This window comes from Antechinus flavipes, chromosome 4, assembly GCF_016432865.1.
Source record: "Antechinus flavipes isolate AdamAnt ecotype Samford, QLD, Australia chromosome 4, AdamAnt_v2, whole genome shotgun sequence".
Lineage (NCBI taxonomy): Eukaryota > Metazoa > Chordata > Mammalia > Dasyuromorphia > Dasyuridae > Antechinus > Antechinus flavipes.
In genome coordinates this window covers 132,103,573-132,120,037 of record NC_067401.1, presented here as the reverse complement: position 1 = coordinate 132,120,037, position 16,465 = coordinate 132,103,573, and the positions used below count along the sequence as shown (strand labels likewise).

Genomic DNA, 16,465 nt, shown 5'->3' with positions numbered 1-16,465 from the left:
TGCCTGGGTTAGGTAAAAATTTATTGAGCAAAAACAAGTCACAATAATGGGGAATCAGGGCAGGGACTTGTGATTCAGATAAGAAACGAAATGCTGCCTTTGGAATTTCAAAGGTGTGTCTAGTCACCTAGGCATCCCTTCTTGCAAGAATGTAAAATATATTTTTCTTGCTTTCAAAAGGAAAAAAAGGTTGTAAATGGAAAAACTAAGCCATGACTTAGAGTATATATAGACATTCTTAACTGATTCCAATCTGTTACCATGTAATAAAGAGATAGTTTACTGATTTACCACAGAGCCAGAAATGCAGTTCATTCCAAAGGTACCAACCAACCAAAGCAAAAGATTAAGATGGTGGAAAGAGAGGACTCAGGCCTTTATCTCTCCAATGGTACCATTACCATAGGGCCAGGGCTCAACCCTAATGTTGCTTCTATCACTGCTATGTCTATTCTTCCTTCTTCGAGATGAAGGAAGAAATGATTATGATTTTATGAACTTGAGAAAATCAGAATGGTAAATCAGTAGAGATATTGCTAGCAAGGACAGAAGTATTGAGCAGTTTGTTTAATCCAACATAGATTGAAGAAAGTCAGAGCCATCCTTCTAGATTCTATTGTCTTTCCTCTGTTGATTATTCCCAATTTATCTTGTCAATCACTTGTATATATATATAATTGTCTACATGTTGTCTCCTCCATTCAATCGGAGCACCCTGAAAGCAGGGATATTTTTGTTTCTTTGTATATCTAGCACTTAGCATGGTTCAGGGCACATAGTAAACATTTAATAAAATGTTTCTTTTTCTTGACTTATTTTTGGACAGACTGACTTAACAATGATTCATCCACTGGTTACAACAAATTCAGAAGTGAACTTGGTAGGGTAAATGCCTTATAGAAATAGAAATTATGTTAAGCTTGAATCCACTCTTCCCAGGAATCTAAACAGAGTAACTTCCATTCCTGCTGTTTCTGTTCGTAACCTTGGTAACCACTAATTAATATTAATTTGTTCAGTAAAACTGGAGCACTGATTATTGGTGGTTGGCATTGGGGATATTATATCAGAATTGTTGCTTAAATTATTGACATCAGAGAAGAGATTCCTCTTTTTCTCAAGGCTTCCTCTAGTACCCTAAAAAGGAAATCTATATAGTCTCATTGTGAAAGGTTGAGTCCAGAGTATTAAAAAGGAATGATTCCAAATTTGGTAGTTGTTCTACCACATTATGCCAGCAAGATCTTTAAATTAATTGAAGAAATAAATAAGCAGAAAAAAGAGGGGCAAAAAAGAAATTCTCAGCAACAAGGATTTATCATCCTTGACAAAAAACCCCAGTTCTGAGTTGTTTATGACAAGTTTTGAGTTATTCCTTCACAAAGCCAGGTCATAGAGTGTCAGAGCTGGGCCCAGAAAAGAGTTGAAGAATGTATTTCTTGTTCTTCTTTGCCAAGGTGAGGGACTAGGAGTGTAGAATTTCTCATATGCTATCAGCTTCAGTTACTGAATGGATTTTGTTTTTATTACAAGGGGCATATCACTAGATAGGAGAGAAGAGAGATATATTCAAAAAATAAAAGTATTATAAAAAATACAATTAAAAATTTTTAATTTTTAAAAATGGAGGATGTCAAGGGGGTTTTGAGGGCTTAGGTAAAGTAAGAGATTCAACCTGACCCCTGAATGTTGCCCAGTTCTCCACAATCTGATGGTTCAGCTCTTTCTCTGTTGAGAAAAAGAAAACCTCTCCAAACTTTTAGAAATCATGGCTCAACCCAAAATCCTGAGATTTCTGGAGGATCAAGGCTGACAGAGGAATGATTAATGAGATTTTAGAAACTGCCAGAACCATAGAGTCTATCACCAATCCTTTCCAGGCTGATTAACAAGTTAGGGCCAACGCCTCTTAGAGAAACAATGTAGTATATCCACTAAAGCCCCTGTAATACAAACAGAACAGGAATAGCATGCCCTCACCTGGTTCAGGTCAGCTCCTATCCTCCCTGGAGATTGAGTTTTGCTGACACACACATCACAGAATGACTTCCTCTAACCCTCAAAAAACTTGAAGTTCAGATATATACCAAGGCCTTTCACCTTAAGGTCTTCCTCAAAATGTAGGTCTCCAAGGAAGCCAAGTGAACAAATGGACCAAAAATGTGAACTATGGCCCAGGCCTCTCCCCAAGGATTGTGAGCTCACATGTTCAAAGAGGATCTAAGGGGCTTGACCCCAAAGTTCCTGATCCATTGCCCCACCTAAATTTGTCCAGGAAAGTCTGCAGAATAAAACTTACAGAATCACAGAACCTGAAAGTTGGAAGGAATTGTAGGGGTCATCTAGCCCATCTCATCCACAAGAAGAATCCCTGCACTGGGACTTGTCCAGCTTTCACGTGAAGGCTTCCAAGGAAGGAGAATTCACCACCTACAGAGGAAGCCCATCCTACTTTCAGATGACTCTAGGTGGCCCACTGGATAGAGTGCCAAGCCTAAAGTCAGGAGAACTGAGTTCCTGGAGCAAGTCACTTAAGCCTGTTTGCCTCAGTGTCCACAGTTGTAAAATGAACTTTTAAAAAATTTAAAATGGCAAAGCACTCCAATATCTTTATTAAGAAAACCCCAAATGGGTTCACAGGGAGTTGAACATGACTAAACAACAATAAATTGTCAGTATTTTTTTTCCCCTGACATCAAGCTTAAAATTTCCTCATTGCAACTTCTACTTATTGTTCCGGATTCACTCCTCTTGAGAGGAACAGATCAAATCTAATCCCTTCTCTATGAGACTATCCTTCAAATTCTTAAACATAACTCTCCTGCCTCAGATCACTGAATCATTTAGCTCGTGTCTAGGGTTTCCCAAAAGTGGAGAACAGAGTTCCCAAATTTCATACAGGCACTCAGTGTAGAATATAGTCACTAAGTATAGGACAGTCTTTTTTTTAGCCTATGGTGAAAATGATAGGATTCTCAGAAAGTCCAGTCTCCTCAGCCATTTTGGACCTTCAGGAGAATAAATATAGAAAGTGGGCTAGAGACTGAACTATATCTTTGCAGTGGCATGAGATATAATTTAACACCTCACTTTTCCTCCCATCCAGGCTCCTGAAGTGTTTGGAACAGAGTAGATTTGATTGAATCTCCAGTGGGACAATCATATCTCCTCTTCCCTTGGGAATTTTTTAATAATAATATCATTTTGCACATATATAATATGTAGCATATAAAGCACATAAATAACATGTATTCATATTTTATATGGTTATATAAATATATAATAAATTAAGGTGTTATTAAAAAAGATATCATTAAAACATAAAGAAAAAACAGGGTATCAGAAATTTATTACATATATAATTTTATATATGTATTTTTTATATTTATGTGTAGAGATTATTTATAGGTTAATATATTATTGTGATCATATATCATTATATATTATATACATATACTCTTACCAGATCTTCACAATAGGTACAATTATTATTATTATTACCATTTCACCTGTGAGGAAACAGAAGCTGAGAGATTAAGTGACTTGTTCAAGGTCACACAGCAGCAAGATCTAAGGTGGGATCAGAACTCAGGTCTTCTCAAATCCAACATTCAATTACCCACCATATCTCCTAAATGCAGACATGGGAGTTAACATGGAATATCATCATGTTCATCTAGGTAGAAAATACTACAAGTGCTTTCTCTTTTGTACTACTGCCTCATTCTTCCTTCATAAATGCCTCTTTTTCATAAATATTTGTGGGGTGGTCCTCCACATGTCAGGATTTGTTTTAGTAATAGCTAGCCCCACATTCTGTCAGCATTTCTGTACCATATAGAAAGCTCATAGTTAATCAGATAACTAGCAATTATTAAGTGCCTACTATAAGCATTGTATTAAACAATGAACAGACCTCCAAAAAATGACAAAATGCACTCCCCACTCTCAAGCTTACAATCTAATGGGGGAGAAAAGATGCAAATAATTTTATTCAAATAAGATATATACACAGATACTTTGAAGATGATCTTAGAGAGAAGAGACTAGCATTAAGATAGCATCAGAAAAGGTTTTTCATAGAAGCTGAAATTTTAGCTGAGACTTGAAGGAATGCAAGGAAACTGAGAGGGCAGCTAAGTGATGCAGTGGATAGAGCTCTGGTCCTGAAGTCAAGAATATTCATCTTCCTGAGTTCCAATCTGGCCTCAGACACTTCTAGCTGTGTGGCTCTGGGCAAAAAATCTAACCCTATTTGCCTCACTTTGCTCATTTGTAAAACGAAGTGGAGAAGAAACTGGCAGACTCCTCCAGTATCTCAAGAAAACCCCAAATGGGGTCATAAAACATCAGGCACAACTGAAATAACAGAATAATAGGAATAGGAATACTGAAAGGTAGAAATGAAGCAGTGAATTCCAGGCATAGGGTATAGCCAATAAAATTAAAGAAATGTTTAAAGTTGGATTGCCATGTTGGAAGAATGCGAGGACCAAGTTTCACTGCATTACAGCATGGTAGGGAACATATAGCTCCATTTCCCCTTTGGGAAGCCCAGCCTTGAGCCCTATGCTTATGCTGGCTCTAAGAGCAAGACATTATTCTCTGTTTTCCACGACTTCTTATGTATCCAAGGTCATATTCTCAATTCTCTATTCTCCAAATAATAATAAATATCCTATTTCCTGTTGAGAGACAAGGATTAGCATTGAAGACCTGACCTCATCACAGGAGGCAGGAAAGGGGTGTGTCCAGAATCTATTTAAGAACACATTTTGGGTGCAAGTCAACTCTTAGGTACTCTTACAGCAAGCCTATTCAGAGATACTGTGGTTCACCTAACCACAGGCTTCTGTGTGAGATATATATCTCTCTAGAACCAGGAACCAGATTCCTAGACTTTCTCTGCTTATCTGACCAGTCTCCAGAAAAGGCAACCCACTGACCCTCCAACTAAGACAGAAGAGAAAGAGAAATTCTTCGTACCCCTCCAGGTACCCTGAAAATTAAAGCCTTCTAGGAAGACAAGAACAGCTATTTACTTTCCCAAGGACTGAGTCCCCTGCCTTCCTTCTAATCTCCTTTGTAACAACTTGCTTTTCCAAACTAAAACCACTGTTTATTTAAATGGCTCAGAGCTTCAGAGAGCGAAAAAGGCAGAATCCCATAAATCTTTTGAGTCATGGATTCATAGAATGACAGAGCTAGGAAGAACTTTAGGAAATAGAAACGGAGACTTAAAACTGCAGGAGACCTTATAGATTATCTAATTGGAAATTTTTATTTTACAGATGAAGAAACCAAAGAATGTGCAGGTGAAAAGGACTCTGGTTTTGAGAACAGCTGAAATTTAGCTGACTCTAATAGCTAGCTAGCTGCTATATATACCTTCAGAGGTATCTCAAGTTGCAGCAAGAGATACTTGAGCTAGACAAGAAGAAGAAGTTTCTATAGTTGTAGACTAGAAAAGACTTAAGGGAACAAGATGGCAAAATGGATACAGTATCCGAGCCTGGAATCAGGAAGACTCATCTTCATGAATTCAAATCCGAGCTCAGAAACTTACTAGCTGTATGATTTTGGGCAAGTCACTTAATCCTATTTGCCTTAGTGTCCTCATCTATAAAAGGAGCCAGAGAAGGAAATGGAAAATGAGTCCAGTAGCTTTGCCAAGAAAACTGCAAATGGGATCACAAAGAGTTGGACATGACTGAACAACTACAACAAAAAGAAAAGACTACTTGGCACAAGTTAGGGGATTTTTTCCATGATTGATTAGATCAACAGATTTTAGTACTGGGGACGGATGGGAGGCAGGGGAGGATGCCAGATGAGAACTGGTCCAATAGAAAGGACTGAGATCAAATCTGCCTCTGATGTTTACTACATATGTGACCTCAGGCAAGATACTTAATTTCTTTCTTTGATTTCCCCTCCCAACTCTATGATCCTATCCTACTATGAGTTGACATACTCCTTCTATCATCTTCCTTTCCCTCTACTCTTAGGAATCTCTGTTCTGGGAGAACTGTCTCAGTGAAATTTTTTCTGTCCTGAGATTCCACAACATGTATTTGCTTTAGCCCAGGCCAGAGGAACCCCCAGGTAGGTACTCTGCCTCATGAAAGCAGAAGGGGAACATGTGGAGAATGTGATTTCTCCAAACTCTCTTGTTTTCAGACAAGTCTAAAACTAGACCACTATCAGTGGTCTTACAGACCTTACAGAATTCAGTAAATTTCTCCCATGCTTTGCCCAGGAACTTAGCTCTTTAGACATTTTGGACTCTAGGGAGGAAGGGAAATGGGAAGAGTCCTCTGCTCTCCTAAAGTTTCACACACCTGTCTTCAGGAGCTTGGTCCAAAATAAGGGAAATGAGAAGCTACCCCCACTCCTTTGCAGAGGCTAGGGAACCACAACTATGGAACACTTCATGTAATTTTACTCCTTTTTTTTTCAATAAAAGAAAAGGAAAGGAGAAAAGTAGGGAGAAGTGGAAAAGGAAGGAGAGGAGAAGAGGACAGGACAGGACAAGAGAGAAAAGAAGAGAGGAGAAAAGAAGAGAGATATGAGAGGAGAGAGGAGTGTCTCAGGAAGAGAGTCCTAAAACCATAAATATAGATTTGATTGCACACATGTAGTTTCAATGAGCTGGCATTTGGGCAGTGAAGGTGAACTAGGAGAGTTGGGGAGTACTGGAGGAGCTGTTTTGACTATTAGAATTAGTAACACATTGGAATTACACACTTAAATCAGAGAGGACTTCCTAGAAGAAAAAAAACTTTTCCCTAGACTTTGAAGGGCAGAAGGTGGAAGCTGGCCAATGGGAGGCAGCATGAGTGATAATGGGTGTGTGGTAAGAATTTTGCAAACGATCATAGGAAGAATCAGGTTGAACAAAGGCAGGACTGGAGGGGGATGGTTTTCCTGGCCAAAATGAGGATGGGGGCAGGGAGAAAAGGAGGCAACACAGACTGGTGGGGGTGTATCCATTGAGAAATCCCCCCATTCCTCAGCTGCAAATATATATATAGGTGGATGGATATGTGTGTGTATATAAATCTCAACACATCAAGAACATATGACCACCAGCATAGAGTCACCCAGGGCTCAGAAAAGATAAATCCATGATCATACATGATCAAGTTTCAGAAGTGGAATTTGAATCCAGAGCATTTAACTTCAAATCCATTTCTCCATCTGACATGTCACACTACCTCTCTGTTTACATGCAATAGATCATAGGATTGTGGATTTAGAGCTAAAAGAAACAATAGAGGACAATTTAGTCCAACACCTTCATTTTACAAATGAGGAAACTGAGGCTGAGAAAGTTTAAATGACTTCTCCAGTGTCTCACAGCACATAAGTCTCAGAGGTGGAACTTGAACTCAGGTCTTCCTGACTCCTAGCCCAGAATTCTATCTGCTGTGCTGCCAGTGTTGCATGCAATAAACCATGAGAGTGAGAACAAGAAGGGATCTGAGAAGTCACTGAGTCCAATTCCCTCATTTTGCAAATTTTACAGGGATCTAATGACTTGTACAAGGTCACACAACTTCTGTCTCTGGAGTGAGCTTTGAGCCCAAGTCTTCTTGATTTTCAGTCTAGCATCCCATTCCCCTACACCAGGATGTCTCGCTTTTATATATAATACAGGAGGTGCACCATTCTATTCAGCAGTAATTTCTACAGACAACCCCCTGGAAATCCCCCAGAATAAAAGACTATCAAGGAAAAGGGGAAGGAAGAAAAAAATTAGGCCTGATTCCCACAATAGCTCAGGAATTCCATAATTCCCCATGAATGCCAATTTAAAAAACTGGACCCACATCAAAAGAACATTTGCAAACAGAAGGAAAAACTTTATTTCACAGAAAAAAAGAGTACAGTGAGTGGAGCACTAGTTACACAATATACTTGCTTCCCCAGGCTTCCATACTGGGAACTAACTACTACTTACTAAACATACTACTGAAAAATGGGTGGGGTGGGGGTCCAGTGGGCTGAGGAGAAAGGTGAGGATAGCACTGGAAGTTCCCATGTTTGCCATCCAATTCCCACTGCAAAGACTTGAATTTCCATCCTTCTCCCCACTGTGGCTGTTCATGCTCTCAGCCAGGCGGGTAAAGGACCTTCTCTTTTGCCTCGAGTGAAGATTTAGACTTCCCTTTTTTGGGAAGAAATCACCTTCCCATCCACTGATTCCTCCATGGTGATTTGGACTTTGCTGCTACTGCTACTACCACCTATTCCACCAAGGGAACCTATGAGGGGAAAAAAGAAAGAAAAAAAAAAAAGATAGAGAGTAGAAACTACTTTTTTTTTCTAATTTTTAATAATAGCTTATTTATAAAATACATGCAAAGATAATTTTCAACATTCACCCTCCAAATTTTGTTCCAAATTTTCCTCCTTCCTATCTTCCTACCTCTCCCCTTCCCTATAGAGCAAGTGATCCAATATAAATTAAAAAGGTGCAAATCTTCTAAATATATTTCTACATTTATCATGCGGCACAAGAAAAATCAGATCAGAAAGAGAAAAAAAGCAAGCTAACAACAACAAAAAATTTGAAAACATTATGTTGTGATCTACATTCAGTCCCCATAGTCCTCTTTCTGAATGCAGATGACTATCCATCACAAGTCTATTGGAATTGCCCTGAATCACCTCATTGTTGAAAAGAGCAAAGTTGAATGGAAACTACTATGGGGACGAAAGCTCATTTTTCTCCAGATTTAGGCAAGGCTTTTGATCAGATAAAAAAGGGCAAAGAGACTCTTAAGAGTATCCATGCTAAAAAACCATTTATTTGTTCACTAAATATTTAGTTAGCACCTATTCTACAGGATACTATGCAAGGCACTGAGGGAATGCAGACAAATGAGACTGAGTTCCTGCCTTTGATGTCCCCAAATCTACACAAAGATCTTAGCACAATGCAATTTGAAAAGGGATGAGATAAACATATCTTGGGTTTGGACCATAAAATTGGGGCATTCCAGGCTGCTTTGGTTTTAATCATGAGATCATGCATTTTAAACTGAATGGGCCATCAGAAACTTTTTAATCAAGAACTTTTGTTTTGTAGATAATGAAGTAAAGAGAATTTAAGCAACTTGCCTAAGTTCAGACAAGGAGTAAACATCAGAGGCAGGATTTGAACCTACATTCTCTTTCCACTTTACTATCTGAAGGCTATTGAAAAAATAGCAAATAGAATCACGGAGTCACTATAAGCACTCTAGCAATAAGCATTTAATAGACATTGACTATTTGCAGGTTCTGCAATAGGATACAGGAACACGACTTGGTAAGTTCCTTCAAGATAGAGAATGTGTAATGATGGTACAAGACCTGGACTGTTCTTTGCTCATGGCTAGTGTCCAATATATCCAACGATAGCCTTTAAGGTTGGAAGGGACTTTATGGATCACAGAATTACAGAATCTAAGAGTTGGGAAAAAACCTTAGAAGTCATCTAGTCCAACATACCTGAACATAAATCCCCTCTAAAATATGCCCCAAAAGTGGTTTATCTCCATTGGATACCTTGCGGGGTATCCCTTTTAAATGTCCCTTTTAAAATATGGTGCCTAGAACCAAACACAATAGGCTAAACAAGTGCAGGGGTATGCTGGAGCCAGCTTGAACACACTCCAGACAGATGATTGTTAAACTTTCTACGTGAGTATTCACATACTTTGGGAATCAGCAAACTACAAAGTAGGGCCTGATTTGTTGTTTTGTTAATTTTCTAAATTTAAGAAAGTGATGAGGAAGATTTAATAATGCAGATTAAACTTAAGAGTATGCCTTCTACATACATTTTTTTGTGGAGAATGAGGGAGCTTATTTGTTAAACATTTACGAGCACACTGTTGGAATGGGTTCCTAATCTTTTTCTGTCATAAACTCCTTTGGCATTTTGGTGATGTCTAGAAAGCTCTTCTTGGAATAATGCTACTAAATGCATATTATAAAATACATAGGATTCTAAAGGAAATTCATTATATTGAAATTGTTTTCAGATTATTCAAAAAACAAAGTCAAGGAACTCAAATTAAGAATCCCTTATCTTTATGTCTGACCAGAAAAACAGTGCATACAATGAGACTGTCACCTTCTTAGTACTGGAAAGGCTGCCCTTCTCACTAACAATTATCTGGTTCTTTTCTCCTCAGTTCAGCCCAACAACAGTTCCCTGTATATGACCCTGACATAATAAATCTGGAAAGAGGGAAGGGAAGGAGGGAGGAAGAGAGAAAAGAAGAAAGAAAGGAAAGAAGGGAAGAAGAAATGAAAGAGGGAAGAAGGGAAGAAAGAAAGGAAGAAGAGAGGGAAAGGGGGAGAGAGGGAGAAATGAGAGAGAAAGGGAGGAAGGGACAAGAGAGGGAGAGAGGGAGGAAGGGAAGGATGGAGGAAAGGAAAGAATGAAGGAAAGAAGAACAAAAAAGAGTGGAAGGAGTGGAGGGAGGGATAAGGGAAGTAGGAAAGGATGAGGGAAGGAGGGAGATAGGAAAGAAGGAAGGAAAAAGGGTAAGAAAGAAAATGGAAGAAGAGAGGGAGGGAAGAAGGAAGGGACAAGGAGAGAGGAAGTATTAGAAGGAGATAAGAGGGAAGGAAGGAAGGAAGGAAGGAAGGAAGGAAGGAAGGAAGGAAGGAAGGAAGAAAAGAAGGAAGGAAGAAAGGAAGGAAGAAGGAAGGGAGAAAGGAGAGGGAGGAAGGAAGGAAGGGAGGGAGGGATGGAAAGAGAAATGAGGGCGGGAGGGAGGGACAAAGGATGGAGGAAGGAAGGAAGAGTATCTGTCACTTGGAGGAAGGAGGGACTGAAGGAGAAACAGGAGTTTACTAGGAAAGAAAATGTAGATCATAATGGAAGCAGCCTCTTCATAGTGAATAGATATAAAGTTCTATTAAGTTCTGTATCTCAGGCTCCTGGTAAAGAATCCATAGCTATCTCCACATTTCCCCAAACTTCATCCAGCTCTGGCCAAAGCCAGACAGGTCTTACCTTCTCTGGTACTTAAGTCAACCATCCTAGAAAAGAAAGAGGAAGATTCCATTCAATATAACAAATTCAATATAACTGTACACTATGGGCAAAACCCTGTGTGAGGACCCCCCAGGATAAAGTTCAGTGTAGTCATTATCTTTAAAGTTATCCTACTACATTCTCTCTTTGTTTCATACACAATGTGAATATTATTGATAATAATTTACAGATAAGGAAACTGAGGTTCAGAGGTGTTAAATAATGTGTTGACTCATAGGCTATGGAGCTTGGTAGAGATCACTTAATCCAATACTTTAATTTTATAGTTGAGAAAACTGAGATTAAGTAATTTGTACATAATCATAAAGTTGGTATGTATTGAAGCCAATATTCAAACCCATCAATCAGTGATAATAACAAATGGTTATGTTTTTGCTGGGGTCCATATGAGCAAGAGCAAAGCAGAAACCATTTCAGAGCTTGAGGAAGTTGGGTGGTCCACTGGATGGAATGATGTATTTAGATAATTAATAGCTGAATGGCCCTGGACACATCACTTCTCTCTGGATCTTAGTTTACTCATCTGTAAATTGAGAGGGCTAGACCAAATATTTCCAAGTTCCAGTGCCTTAAAGTCCTAAAAATCTTCTCTGCAAGAACTAGAACTACTAAAACCAGTTCCAACAAGTTATACCACTCTCTAGATTGGATTCTCAAACTCCTTTCCTTCAACTATACTGGCTTTAACAAGGACTCACAGCCCCACTGATGATTCTACTAGAAAGATAATCCCCATTCATAAGATGGCCCCCAGACCCTTTGCCTACTTGGAGTCCTGGCCCTCTAGCAGGCTGTGGTAAGTGGCAATCTCCTGTTCCAGCCGGGTCTTGATGTCTAAGAGCATATTGTACTGCTGGTTCTGACACTCCATCTCATTGCGGAGCTCACTGAGCTGGACCTCGATGTTGCTAATCAGCCCCTGCATCTGCTGCAGCTGGGTAGCATAACGGTTCTCCGTCTCTGCCAAGGAGCTCTCCAGCCCGGCTTTCTGAAGAAGGGAGGGAGAGGAAAGCATGAAAAGGCTCTGACCCAGCAGAGATGCAGAAGCAGGGAGTCTGGGGGAGGAAGGGAGTGCCTACCACGCTGAGCTGCGACTGAAGCTCGATCTCCAGCCCCTGGAGCGTGCGTCTCAGGTCAGTGATCTCAGTCTTGCTGCTCTGGATCATTTCAGTGTTGGAAGCCACTTCCTTGTTCAGTTCTTCAGTCTGCAAGGGTCCCACAAAGATGGATGAGTCCCATCCCAATGGCAATTCACTGAGGCAACACGACCCCCCAATGACCACCAATGAACATTGAGGGCCTCGAGGAGGGGTCTTACGCATAGATTCACCTTGCTAAAGAACCAGGCCTCAGCATCTTGACGATTCTTCTCGGCGATGGCTTCATACTGCTCTCGCATCTCAGAAAGGGCACGGGTCAGATCTACCCCTGGGGCTGCATCCATCTCCACATTGACTTGACCCACTAGCTGGTTGGTATACTCTTTCATTTCCTGAAGGAATGGAAAGAAAATCCAGATTGGACATCATGCTTCTAGCCCTGAGCAACAGGAAAAGAAAGAATGATTCTATCAACATCTTGTTTCTGAGGGAAGAAGCACATTTTCCAGCTTCTTCCCTCAGGAACAAGGAAGGGGACTAATCATCCAAGTTTTCAGAGGGAGAAAGTGATATACAGAGGTTTACCCAAAGTTATTTCCTATTTCATTAACCAAACAATGCTGGCCATCCTAATTTCCCTCTCATTGGCTAGGGAGAAGAACTGAGCACATCTAGGCATAAATGTTTTGCTGGGATCTGAGAGGAGCCATGAATGTCTAACTCCCTCCTGGTCCACCAAATCTCTCTGTTTGGACACAGATTGTGGCAATATTCCTGAAGAACTGAGCTCTTCCTCCAAAGTCTATGGCTGCTGTGAAGAAATAGCCTGGGTATGAAATGAGACCATTCAGAAATTGCCCTGTTGTCCCCTCATCCATACACAGTTCTAGACAAGGAGGAAAAACTGGATTTAAAGGTCCAATGTTCAAATCCTAATTGTCAATTAATCTTGGACAACTTGGACTGAGGGTTCCCTAAATTTCCTTCTAACTAAATCTAATCCTATGCTCCTACAAGATGGAGGGTTAATAAGCCTCTGGCCATTCTTCTGTCTGCCTCCTGCTTTCTTCTCACCTCCTCATGATTCTTCTTGAGGAAGTCCAGCTGTTCTTTCAAGTCCTCAATCTTCATCTCCAGGTCAGTCTTGAGTAAATTCATCTCTTCCATTACCTTGTGCAAGTCCCTGATGTCACTCTCTACATTCTGACGCAGGTGCAGCTCATTCTCATACCTGGGAAATTAAGAAAAAAGTTCAGAATCAAAAATAGTGGAGCAGTTCTATTTCTTTGCATGAGGATTTTGGCCAGAGAAGCAAAGGGAAGGAGAGACTGAGAGAGGGATTGAGACAGAGAGAAAGGGAAAGAGGGAGGGAGAGAGGGAAACTAGGAGAAAAGAGAGAGAAAAGGAAGGGAGGGAGGGAATGAGGTAGAATAGGAGGAAAAGGAGTCATGAACTTACTTGTTTCTGAAATCTTCAACAGCCAGCTGAGTATTGTCAATCTCCAAAATGATGCCAGAATTGTTAGCTTTGGCTTCCATGATCTACAAAAAGGAGAGACCTGAATCTCCCTGGATATCTCCCCTGTATCCTCCTTCCTTGTTGTCTCCAGTAGGGCCTTCCCACCCCTCCTCATGCATCTTTTTTAACAGGTATTGCTCTTTCTGGCTGAGTTTGTGAGCTTTCAGAACCTAGCTGCAACCCTTCCAAGTTCACCGCATAGCACCCTTACACGGCTCTTCTCCTGCCCGCCCCCCTTGCCCTTCCACACTAGGTCCAGAATCAAGCACCTCCCGAAACTACGCACATAAGAATTTGAAGAGATAGAGCTGCTCTAAATAATCCACAGCTGAGCTAAGAAAAGGGGTCTAGCTAGAATGCCATAGAATTAAGAGTTTAAGTCTAGTTAGTGATAGAAAGGATAAGAAATTCTAACAATAAACAGAACTCCTAATTCTAATCTCTCCATTTTACTGCCCCAGCCTACATATACTGCCTATGGAATGCCAGAAGTATCAGAGTGTCCGCAATGGAGAGGCTCTTAGAATCCATTTAAGGCAGAAGTTCTTAATCTTTGGAGCTCATGAACATGAACATGAACTTGGGCACCCAGTTGGAAACGATAGGTCTCTTCTCAGAATAATGTTTTTAAAGATACAGAGTTAAATACATAAGATAAATAAATTGAATTAAGGTGTCATTTTTTTCCTATCCAAGCTAAAGTATCCCCTAAAATCTTTTCACAGACCCCAGATTAGGAACTCCTTGATTTGATCCAGCTTCCTTATCTGAGATGTTATATAGACTTAGAGTCTGCTCCATATATGACTTGGAAATTTACCAAGCACGTGAGAATAGCCAAATGATTGTCAGAGCCCTGTCTTTCTCTATGGAGAAAAAATGGAGCTGTTATTTATACTCCCATATTCATAGAGCTGATATAAGGAAAGTGCTCTAAGAAGACCCTCCTCATTAGCAATAGAGTTGGGACTGTTCTTTGCCAAATATTGTATCGCTAGCACTTAGCACTTATGTCTGCGGCAGAGCAGGTGCCTAATCAATGTTTATTGACTGACTGACTGACTGACTGGAACTCAGGTCCCACTTTATGTGTGTGAGCAGTTGCTGCAAGGGATTACTGCAGTCTTCATTTCCCACTGAGTCCAGTTATGAGCTCACTATCATTTATTTCAAGAAAAAGTTAACAAAAAAGCCAAGGCAGCTTTTCTCACTGGTTTGCTTTTTCTGTCTTATTAACTGTGCTCTCAATCATAAGGAATGGATAATGTGCCCTGTTTGCTCCCCCTGCTGCCAATCAGAAAATATCCCTCGCATTTGCCAGTCGATAAGCACCTCCCATGCTGCAAGACACCAAAAGTTATTTTGTACATGAGGACGTACAATACAATCACTGTCTGAATCTAAAATAATTGCTTTTGTGTCATCAGTAACTCTGAAAGTAGAAATCTAGGACTCAGCTAGTGCCCTGGTTAGCTGTCATCTCTGCCCAGCTCACAGCCTTACCTTGTCCTGGAGCTCCTTTATGGTCTTGAAGTAGGGGCTGTAGTCCTTCTCAGGGCTGCTGGGACCCTGCTTCTGGTACCAGTCCCGGATCTTCACCTCCAGGTCCGCGTTGGCTTCCTCCAGAGCCCGCACCTTGTCCAGGTAGGAGGCCAGGCGGTCGTTGAGGTTCTGCATGGTGACCTTCTCATTGCCGGACAGGAGGCCATCGTCTCTGCCCCCCAGGTCAAAGCCGCCTCCAAAGGCACCTCCATATCCTGCACTGAAACCCCCGCCACTCCCTCCACCAAAGCCATAGCTCATTCCACCACCGTAGCCTCCCACTGACCCAGAGGAGACGAACTTGGCTGAAGAGGCAGAAATCTGACCTCCCCTGTAGAGACTCCCCCCTCCGTATCCTCCACCAGCCAGGAGAGAGGCTCCCCTCAAGGAGCCCCCACCAAAGCCACCCCCATAGGTAGAGGAAGAGCTCTGAAGAAAGGTGGTACTCATGGCTCAGTAGCCCCCGGCCTCAGCAGTCAGGAGTTATAGAGCTTCAAGGAGAAACAGGGAGAAGCCTCTTTTACCCTTAAGCCACAGCTATTTTTATACTGATTCCTCTGGGTGCGGGGTGACCGCGCCCCCCATCCCACGCCACTCAGATTCTCCTCCCCCCTAAAAAGAAGCCAACTCAGATACCGTTTTTTTATACACGTACACAGCTGCCCATATACCTCAAGAAGCCCTTGGGGGTTGTTATTGTTGTTATTGTTGTTGTTGTGTGTCTGTGTGTGTGTGTGTATGTTCTGTATGTATGGTGTTTGTTTTTTTTTTTTTTTTTTTTTTTTTAACAAAAGAGATGATTCAGAGTTAATGATGTTTTGCCAGAGGGTATGGTTTTGACACGGATTACAATCTTAACTCCACACTCCAATAAAAAAAAAAAAAAAGCAAGGAGAGAACGCTGTGCTCCTCCCACAGAGAAGCTTAGGATTCCTGGTGTACAAGTACAGAGTTTTTCTATGACCATTCCGTGCTAAGAGCCTCAATCCCTCGACACCGTTTGGGTTTCTGGGGCAATGCTCTGCAGCAGTGCTCTGACTTCTCCGTTGCTTGACCTGAACTCCTTCTTATTCCTTTCTGTTGGCCATTGGGAGAGGAGTCTAAAAAACCAACAATTGCTGGACTTAGCAAGGTAAAAGGGCAACTTTATCCCAGAGAGGGAGATGGGAAATGGGGAAAAAAAAGGGGGACAGAGCTACCTAAGGCTATACATGGCCCCCAGAACATCCCACTTCAGAATCAATCA

At 41.0% G+C, this 16,465-nt stretch overlaps 1 protein-coding gene across 1 annotated transcript; it reads right to left on the bottom strand.

The window, feature by feature from the left end:
• Nucleotides 1–7,844: 7,844 nt before the first annotated feature.
• On the bottom strand, nt 7,845–15,722 carry LOC127560153 (keratin, type I cytoskeletal 15-like). Its single transcript, XM_051994505.1, has 8 exons — nt 15,181–15,722; nt 13,618–13,700; nt 13,234–13,390; nt 12,390–12,551; nt 12,139–12,264; nt 11,827–12,047; nt 11,018–11,043; nt 7,845–8,267 (listed from the first exon to the last, which is right to left on the bottom strand). Exons 1-8 carry the CDS (start codon nt 15,667–15,669, stop codon nt 8,161–8,163), a joined length of 1,371 nt encoding a protein of 456 aa, XP_051850465.1. The 5' UTR covers nt 15,670–15,722; the 3' UTR covers nt 7,845–8,160.
• Between the last annotated feature and the right edge of the window lie 743 nt (nt 15,723–16,465).

Excerpts from the sequence above, each read along its gene's own strand:
- LOC127560153 (XM_051994505.1), bottom strand. The coding sequence starts at position 15,669 with ATGAGTACCACCTTTCTTCAGAGCTCTTCCTCTACCTATGGGGGTGGC. Across the intron at positions 13,701-15,180 it reads TAAAGGAGCTCCAGGACAAG|ATCATGGAAGCCAAAGCTAA; the intron begins GTAAGGCTGTGA and ends TCCTTTTTGTAG. Across the intron at positions 12,048-12,138 it reads TTCAGTCGCAGCTCAGCGTG|AAAGCCGGGCTGGAGAGCTC; the intron begins GTAGGCACTCCC and ends TCCCTTCTTCAG.